General features: G+C 41.5%; 1 protein-coding gene across 4 annotated transcripts; it reads left to right on the top strand.

Moving 5' to 3' along the window:
- Positions 1-3,453: 3,453 nt before the first annotated feature.
- Positions 3,454-8,851, top strand: hapln3 (hyaluronan and proteoglycan link protein 3). Of its 4 annotated transcripts, none has more exons than XM_044125523.1 (5): positions 3,454-3,582; positions 4,330-4,475; positions 6,123-6,512; positions 7,652-7,954; positions 8,030-8,851. In XM_044125523.1, exons 2-5 carry the CDS (start codon positions 4,343-4,345, stop codon positions 8,305-8,307), a joined length of 1,104 nt encoding a protein of 367 aa, XP_043981458.1. In that variant the 5' UTR covers positions 3,454-3,582; positions 4,330-4,342; the 3' UTR covers positions 8,308-8,851. The 4 variants fall into 4 exon arrangements, with proteins under 4 accessions (XP_043981458.1, XP_043981459.1, XP_043981460.1 ...); XM_044125524.1 differs by having other exon boundaries at positions 4,335-4,475; positions 8,030-8,838; XM_044125525.1 differs by having other exon boundaries at positions 7,652-7,991; positions 8,075-8,838.
- Positions 8,852-9,588: the final 737 nt, after the last annotated feature.

Here is a 9,588-nt window from a genome sequence, read left to right as displayed (position 1 = left end):
TACGTTGATTCTTTCATTCATGTTTGAGGAATCCTTGATTCTCCCATGGCAACCATTCAGCTGTGGAGAACGCTTGGTGGGACGTAGCCCCGCCTTCGAGGACGAGGCTCCTCCTCGGAGCTGCAGTTTTCAATCTTCTGAGCTTCTGCCTTACAGAGCATCCCTCTCCCACAACTCCTCCACTCAGCTCCTTCAGACTAGCCAGCAGCAATCAGCACACATGTAGTGGAACTGTTGAGCTCATTATAGGAGCTGCTTTTCAGTGCAACCCGGGTAAAGAACTTTTTTAAGGGCTCTATGGAGGAGTTCTGTTGTGATACCTTCCTGAAGACAGATGCCAATTTGAAGACAAAGTTCTTTTAAGTCGTATTTTATATGTAGTATTTTTTTTTTTCACATCTGATGTTAACATGGTAAATTGGTTATGCTATAAAATGGCGCTCTGTGAAAGCGTATAATACTGCCCCCTACAGGGCATTGTTGAAAGAAAGCCAAATTCCTGTTAACAGTTTGTCGAAAGCCATGTAACTGAATGAAGATTCTCTGGTTAATGCGTGCAGAACGCTATGATTGATTCCCAGTGGACATCAGTCTGAGCGCATCATCCCTAAAATGAAACACGGCAGTGGGAGTATCATGCTGTGTGGATGGGCCTAGTTAAAGTCCAGACTGAAGTTCAATGTGAAAATCTTAAATGATTTCTCTTTCACTTCACAATCATGCCATAGTTTTATGATGGACATGTAATGTGATGCTGTGTACATTGTCATCTAATGAGGTGATAACATGGCGGACCGGTAGTAAAACTAGTGACTGTTGGGTAAAGACAAATAAAGGAAAGTGATCAGATGGGATTCCTGCCATTAGCTGGTTGTGCTCTTTAAACCGTGGTTGTGATGCAACAGAACTGGGCATGCTCAGGGATCCTAAAACTCAGGTTCAGCTTCCTCTGAGCTTCCAGAGAATGTCAAGAATGCTTGTTTGTGGAGAGGATGAGTGTTTCTTTGCTGTGGGAGGCAATTCAGAGCATATGACCTTTCAACTACGAACATGTCAGCTCCTCGTTTTGGGCTGTAAATAAAACAATTTATGAATTACTAAATGGTTTGTGATAAGAATTGGTGTTTAAAAAAAATTTTCCCAGAACATTTTGAGTTTTAATTTCCTATAAAATCACAGAGCCGAGATGTTTTTCTTCAAAGTTTATGGTTTCTGACCAGATAAACGGCAGTTGTGAATGTGTATATAGCTGCAGAGCTTAGAGCGTCGTTTATTTTTTGTTTTCTTAAAAAAAATATCAGAATGTGGCTTGTAACTATTTCTCTCTGGCTATTTTTTCTCTTTTGATCAAGATCAAAAAGAGAGCATCATCTAAGGTGTTTGTCAGACCTTTTGTAGGGTGAGCCAAAGGTCAAGAAAGAGGTTAGCTGGGCAAACCAGACGACCATAAATTTGACACAAATGTGAACAGCAGCGTCCAACTGCATGATGAGAAAACGGGACAGGAAACGGTGTAAGTGCTCAAGTTTTCGTACAGATCTTACTGTACTTACCATTTGGACTTCTTGTATGTTTTGGAGAAAGACAAATAGGCTTTAAGGATCTTCTCAGTCTTTGCATTGTCTTTCATGTGAGATCTGGTAGACAGAGGAAGCAGTTCCAGGGCGACGTCTAGTCAGTTGTAGGGGCATCCAAGTGTCCCACTGCAGAAAGAGAAGTTTAGCCCCTCAGGTCAGTTCTGGGTTTGCCGTGGTGCCTGCTCGTTGTGGGATATGCTACGAAAACCTTCAAAGGACTATCGTCCAGGAGGAATCCCAATCAAAGGGCTGAACCACCTGAAGAGGCGCCATTTGATGCAGAGGAGCAGCTGCTCTTCTTTGAGGTTCTCCTGGATGATGGAGCTCCTCAGTTTATTAGGCTGAGTCCATCTTAGACTTTTGAGTCATGATCCATACTTTATGACCATACATAAGGCCAAGAATGTAGACGAGCTGGTAAATTAAGAGTCACGGCTATTGCTTCAAATGAGACTCCAATACATCTAAAAGTCTCCTATTCCTCCCTATCAGCACTTGAGAACAATGGCCAAAGAAATTTTAACTTTTCATTTTGAGGTAAAGATCGACCCTTAACCTCAAGGAGCAATTTACATTCTTCCAGTTGAGCTGGCTCCCATCCTGCCCACTTGACTCTCAACTCTGAACCGCTCCAGTACACATTTAAGGTTATGCCTTGAAGACACCAGGAGAAACTCATCATGTTCAAAAAATGGCCCTAATATTCCCAAACCAGTCACTGTTCCATATATCACCATGCCTTGAGATCTTGCTCATGAACACCCCGAACAGGATCTGGGATGATAGCTCATCAACCAACACAGGGTCCAGGAATGAGATGTTCAGCTGAAAATGTAGACACAACTCTTGCTTTGGTTACTCAAGGTGTGGAAAGCTCATACTTCTGTAGCAACCCCCACAAAATGCCTTAGGGAAGATTGTTGTAAGCCCGTTCCAAATCCACAAAAGACATTCAGGAGGATTAAAGAGGTCCTGAAAGTGCTTCTTTCACCTCTCGACAACATTGCCTGTCTTTGTCAGCAGACTAAACTGAACACACCTTTGTGTGGTCTCGCTTCACCTTTCCTGAGGTGTGGAATAGGTTTCTAGAATTCCCTTGCATCCAACCCAAAAATCCACCTTACAAATGAAAAGCAGCCATCAGGACATGAGGGAAACTCTGCAGGAGGAATGACTTCAGAAGGGGGGCCTCTGTCAGACTTTCCCAGTTCATCACATTTCCTTTTCCCTGGTCTCTCAGGATCTGGATGTCCAAGAAATGCCATGCCAGGTCCAATATCATAATTGGAAAATTTTATTCTCACCTTTGGATCAAAGTGGTTTTGTGTCAATTACTAAAGATCTTATGCTCATATGGTTCGGACATGTTTTTTTTTTTTATTTTTATGAACAGTGCAGGACCAAAATAAAACAGAAATGGCATTAATTCTTGTTGTAGCTGCCCCAGACCATCACACTTCTGCCACCATGTTTGAGTTGTCGGTATGATATTGTTTTTCTAAGAGTCTGTTAGTTTCATACCACATTTAGCTTGACAAACTTTTCAGAACACACAATTTTTGTCATATAAATTTAGTAATTTTGGAAACTTGGTCACTCTTTGCAAATACCAACCAATGAATTTTATCTTATTTGCGTGCACTTCTTGGACTTTGGGATATAAATAGCTTGAAATTTGACTTTTGCCGATGTTTGTTGATTTTACTAGCCTCTTTGTCAAAAACTGGATTTATGCTGTAAAACCTTTTTTTGAACAAGTCGCCCCTTCGGGTCGTCAGTGCAGTTTGTGTTCAAAGGTATGAGTTGGTGAACGTGCAGGGGCGCGTGAAAGGTAAGTAAGGTCACGCTTTAAACATCTCTCACCACTTCAAAGGGGATGCCTGGGCTCGTGACGTCAGCGCGCGCTCGTGCGGATGGCAGGACTGTCCGGGCAGCGGAGACGCAGCAGAAGATGAAGAGGACATGAACTGAGCAGAAGTCGTTCGGGACGGACAGCTTCTTATCTGTGAGTGACATTTCCACACCGACGGACTTCATTTTTATTTTATTTTATTTTATTTTTTTACGTTCTTCACCTATTTGGCACGTTTTGTACTTTAAACCAATGTTTAATGGGGTTTACTATTTGGTGGACTAGGGTAAAAGCCGAGGCTACTTTATAACGCAACATAATTGTTTTCAAAAAATACATTTTATGGGTGGTAATGACATGTTTATAGCAGTTCTAGCTACATTTGCGATGTATTTCTCGTCCAAGTGACCTGCGACAAGAAATGCGTCCAGCTTAAAAACACCTAATCTACCTGCTGCGTCTATAAAGCCTCGTTTATTGTCTAATTGAACTGGCTGTATCCTTTTTATTTATTTACTATTCCTGATTTTGTCATTTGTAAAACGGTAAGAATCTAAAATATATATTAGGTTTTATAAATACAAAATTTAAGTATAATTTTATACACCAATAAGGTTATGTGTTTGTTTGTTTCACTATACTCACATTACTCACTGCTGATAGAATAACAACAGGAGATAAATTATAAGCAAATGCATGTATTTTTTTCATGTTGGTTCATTGTTTTCAGTTTAACAAGCAGAACCTACCCCTTTAACCAAGCATTGATGCTAATTTTTATTTTACTTCTCATATTTATTTTATCTCTTTCTGTTGCATTAAATTAATGGGTATGCCATAAAATGATGTAAAAATGAGTTGAGTAAAGAGGAGTGTTATTTTCGCCCATCCTCCCCTCAGTGTAGACGGCGTCATGCTGCACCTTTCGCGCCCCCTACTGGCCGCCTGCTTGTACCTGCTGCTGCCCTGGGGCCAGGGCAGGACCTTCGGCTACAACAACGGGTTTCACTACCAGGACATCAGCAACGGGGATGGAAACGGGGAGAGTAGGTGCTTTTTGAGGCTCTTTGATTAAATGAAATAACAAGGCGTTGCACATTTTTGTCTGAGAGTCAGGTGAGCTACAGGCAACCTTTGATCAGATCATAAGACGGCAGGCTGGAAAGGACCTGGAGGTGGGAAGACAAAGTACTCTATAATTAATGGTGCTCAGGCAGTCATTCAGTGTAATCAAAACAATTTTCCAGTGAGTGATGTTGTTCTCCTGCATGTTAGTTATGTGTTTGGGATGTGGTTTTATCCACATTTCCCCCTAAATACCCCCTCAGTTTATGTTTCTGAAACTTTTCTAGAGACACAAAGCAATTATATTATGGCTTTATGAAGCACAAAAGAGTTGAGCACATCTTGAAAATGTCAGACCATTCTACCAATTTCTAAATCACTGGAAATATGTTTTAACTCTCTGTCAGTCTGTGTCAAAAGTATATGTCTGTCTGCACAGCAGGAAGTCAAAACCAAGAGAAACCTTATTGTCGTCGATTTGTCTCACAGACTAATGCAAAGAAGAAAAACAATTCAGTTAACAACTGCAAATTAAAAATGAATCAACTTTTTTGTTTACAAAATGAAAAAGGAAAACAAACAACTATTGTTCAATACATATTAGTTCTGCTAGATGCAAGAGTTATAACAGATTCAAATACACTAGTGGATGGTAATTTACTCCTTTTTAAAAGCTAACTAAACACCTCACCATTCTGTTCTTCTAACATGCTTATCAAAAGTAATCAACGTTTGGATATTTTATTCTTTTTATTGCTTTTCCAAATTGAATTAAGTAAAATTAAACAGAATTTTACATTTTTGACCTCCCCCCCCCCAAAAAAAAAAAATTAAATTAAAAATAAAACCTTTTATTTTCAAAGTGGAAACTGATTTCTACAGACAAACCAAAGCAAAGATTCAGTGAAAATATTGTGATTGCATAATTTTTAATAGTCTCCATAAAACTGTCAAAATGAGTGTAATGGAGCCTGAAGGCCTCATGCCTTTACACTTGAGAAATCCTTTAATCTCATGTGGCAACCATTCAGCTGTGTAAAATGCTTGGGTGGACCTAGCTCCGCCTTCGAGACACAGTTTCAGAGAACTGCAGTTCTACAGCTTCTGCCTCACAGCAGACGTACGCCAGGACTCCCCCAAGAAACTCCTTCAGACTAGCCAGCACGAATTAGCAAACCCCAGGTGGAGCTGTGCATCTGCTGAGCTCATTATAGGAGCTGCTCTCAATGACGCTGGTAAAAATGTTGCTGAATGGTTAATTGAGGAGCGATGATGTGATGACTTCCTGAAGGCGGAGTTTCATGAAGAGCAGAAAAGTTTCAAAGAGACAGAGGCCAAATTTCAAGGCTTTAAATTCCAAAGTAAATTTTGTTTTTAGTCATGTTTGATATGATTAGCATTTTTAAAAACAACTTAAGTTAGCTCAGTTACTTGATTATGCTATAAAGTTGTACTATGTGCCTAGAAAACACATAATAGGCTACTGCCTCTTTAATACTAACTAATTAAAAAGCAGCCAATGTAGTTTAAAGTTACTGGATTTTGAAAGCCGTCCATGTACATAAAAATGCTTCATAATGAGCTCTGAACACACCCTGGTGTTTTGATCCGCCCCCCCATCTTAACAGTTTATTTCAGTGGGATTCGCCTCCATGTGGAATCGCCCCAGCATTTGGTTTCGGCCACCGGGGGGAGCAGCGTCACCCTTCCCTGTCACTACCGCTATGAACCCGAACTGACCGCACCGCGCAGGACCCGGGTCAAATGGTCCTGGTTACCCGCCAACGCCATCACCACGAACGAGGCCTTCGCCCTGGAAACTGAAGTTATGGTCGCCATGGGCAACCGCCATCGCAGCTACGGCAGCTTCAAAGGCCGAGTGCGCCTGCGTCGCTCGGCTCCAGGGGACATGTCTCTCGTGATAAATGAGCTGCAGCTGAACGACACCGGGCGGTACCGCTGCGAAGTGATCGATGGCCTAGAGGATGAAAGCGTGACGGTGGAGCTGGAGCTGAGGGGTGAGACACACTTGAGTTTAATGTACTTTATTGAGGTAAACACAAAGCAGAGACTGTTTGTCTGTAATAGGCTAGCAGACAGAGCCACGGCTCATCTGTACGGCGCTCAATTGGGGCCGTAGTATCTTTAATTGGAACCGAAAAATAGTTTTTGAAACTTAAAGAAAAAGATTTGTAACTGCAAAACATGTTCAAAGCTCCTTTATTAGATTTTTTTTTTCAATTTCAGTGTTTGTTTTCAGTGTTAATGTTTTTTTTCAAGAAAGTGTAGATGAAGTAGATGAGTAACGTTAGATTTTTAATCATAATCTGATCATGTATGTAAATATGATTACTAATTATTAAGAGCAACTCTGTATCTGATATTCTTTCTGTTGGCTTATAATGAGCCAACACTGTATCTCTTCCCAGTTGGAAATCCCACTGTGTTACATGTTGTGTCTGTGACTCTAAACTAAAGAAATTTAAAGTGGCGTTTGCTTATGGGACGGAAAGCTTAAAATGGTGTTTGTAACAGCATTTGCAAACATTGCTTATGTGCGACGCCATGTTGAAATCCTGACATCTTAACTAGAACGCCATCACCTGGGGTCTGATGTCAAACAACTCCAAATTCCTACTTTTTAGGTAACTGGAACGCAGCATAATCTTCTGTTGGGGGATAAAAATTTTGTGGCAAAATTGTGATTACGATAAAAGTGATAATAAGAACTATTTACTTCTTATTTGGTAAAACTGTGATTGAATGGCACAGCATTTTAGGACACTAGTCACATAAAGAAGTGTGGTTTAAATCACTAATATGCGCACAATACTTGCATTTAATCATATTTTCACATTTATGGCAAAGTAACAATCCCAACAATACTGATGGCTTTGGAGTTTTTAAACATCATAATGTTGAATTTATCGTGACGATATATGAAAATGACCAGAATAAGAAATTTATCACGATAAACGATGCATGATAACCACCTGTTAATATAGTCTCTTTGAGGTCTATCAACCTGAGGAATTCAGGCAGTCTGCAGACTGCATCAGCAAATTCTAGATTTGATGATAAAAGGATTGTTTGTGAGATTCATTTAGGCTCTTTTTACCTGTGAGGATTTGAGTTGTAAACTGCTTTTCCTTCGTAGGCGTTGTGTTCCCCTATCACTCTCCGAAGGGACGCTACCATCTGAACTTCTTTGGTGCCCAGCAAGCGTGCCTGGACCAAGATGCAACTCTGGCTACGTTTGAGCAGCTCCTCTCGGCCTGGGAGGACGGGCTGGACTGGTGCAACGCCGGCTGGCTGGCCGACGGCACCGTGCAGTACCCCATCACCGCCCCACGGCACGGCTGCGGAGGTGAAAGTTCGGCTCCTGGACTCCGCAGCTACGGACCAAAACACCGCCTCTTCCACCGATTTGACGCTTTCTGCTTCTCGGCCTCCATGAAGGGTCGGTATGGAAACCCGCCGGGTTTCTGCAACTACAGATGATCCTCTTTGCTTATCACGCTTCTCTCTGCTCTAGGGATGGTTTATCACTTAAACTACCCAAGACGGCTGAATTTCACAGAAGCAGCCCGTGCTTGTGCCAGAGACGGGGGCCGGGTCGCCAAAGTGGGCCAGCTGTACGCCGCCTGGAAGCTGAAGGGACTGGACCGCTGCGACGCGGGCTGGTTGGCCGACGGGAGCGTGCGTTACCCCATCACAAACGCCAGGCCTAACTGTGGCCCGTCACAGCCAGGGGTGCGTAGCTTTGGGTTCCCGGCTCCACACATGAAATTTGCCGTGTACTGCTACCGATAGATGATTTACAACGAACCTACATCCAAATAGGCAAGTCGACAGTTCCTGTATCGCTTTACTTTTTAAAACAGACAATGTGACCTTTGAAAGATTTTTATTTCAATGACTGGTGAAACACCTCTGGGACAATTCAGAAAATCATCCGACCCCTCCCCCCCAAAAAACTAGAAATGTTTACATCTTCTTTGTGGAAAATTTCCACCTCAGCTTTCGGAGCAGCACTACAAATACTTGCTTTTATCATTCACATTAACACCAGTCAGTGGCAGCTGCTTGACAGGATGTTGTTACAGTTTTACCTTTGGTCCACAGATTTCCACACTGTGATTGTTGGGGACTATATGGGCGCTGTCTTTTAAAGAATTAATTTAGCACATGTCATTAATGAACGATGCTCTACGAATGACAAAACCCCTCTGTTCATGTAATATAGAAAATCACCTTGTAAAAGAAGAATCCGAGTTTTTGTCAAACGCATGCCCTGTTTTTGTATTGTCTATGCATTTGTGATATTTTCTATGAATAAAAACACTTCTGTAAATATGTACTTGCAAATATATTTAATCAAGATTCTACTAAACTCATTTATCCCCTTTGTTTTAGCTCTAGATCAGGGGTGGGCGGTCCTGGTCCTGGAGGGCCGGTGTCCTGCAACTCTTATATGCCTCCCTGGTCCAACACACCTGAATCCAACAGCTGAATCACCTCCTAAGTGCAGTCAAGTTCTCCAGAGTTCTGCTAATGACCTCATTATTTGACTCAGGTGTGTTGAAGTAGCGATATATCTAAAAGTTGCAGGACACCGGCCCTCGAGGCCTGGAGTTGCCCAACTCCATGCTAATCATATTGACTGTTTTTGCTTGAAAAATGAAAACAAGATGACAAAATTGTGGCACACATTTAATTTGATTGATGCTCCTAATTTCCAGCGCTCTCCGAGTTCCCCCTTCACAAAACTCACAGAACCAGGAACTAGGAATGGAACACAAAACAGGCCACAACTCACCGTCAAAGTACGGAAGAAGAATGAGGCCAATTAAAAAAAAAAAACAAAAACAAAAAAAACTGGTCCGACGTTTTCCTCAGGATTCTGTGTAGGTGTATCAGGGTGGAAAAAGGAACACTAAATTTATACCTACAAACTCATAATTTTTTAGATCAATCTCAGAAATTTTCTAGAAAAAAAAACTTGAAAATTTCTGACTTTTGGAAATGCTGTATATTCAAGTTTTTGCTAGATAACTTCCGAGATTCTCAAATTGAGATTTTTTTCTGGCAATT

This window comes from Gambusia affinis, linkage group LG08 (genome assembly GCF_019740435.1).
Source record: "Gambusia affinis linkage group LG08, SWU_Gaff_1.0, whole genome shotgun sequence".
NCBI lineage: Eukaryota > Metazoa > Chordata > Actinopteri > Cyprinodontiformes > Poeciliidae > Gambusia > Gambusia affinis.
This window is presented reverse-complemented; position numbering and strand designations above follow the sequence as displayed.

Coding starts and splice junctions, on each gene's coding strand:
- hapln3 (XM_044125523.1), top strand. CDS start 4,343: ATGCTGCACCTTTCGCGCCCCCTACTGGCCGCCTGCTTGTACCTGCTG. Junction 6,513..7,651: donor GGTGGAGCTGGAGCTGAGGG/GTGAGACACACT, acceptor TTTCCTTCGTAG/GCGTTGTGTTCCCCTATCAC. Junction 7,955..8,029: donor CTTCTCGGCCTCCATGAAGG/GTCGGTATGGAA, acceptor TCTCTGCTCTAG/GGATGGTTTATCACTTAAAC.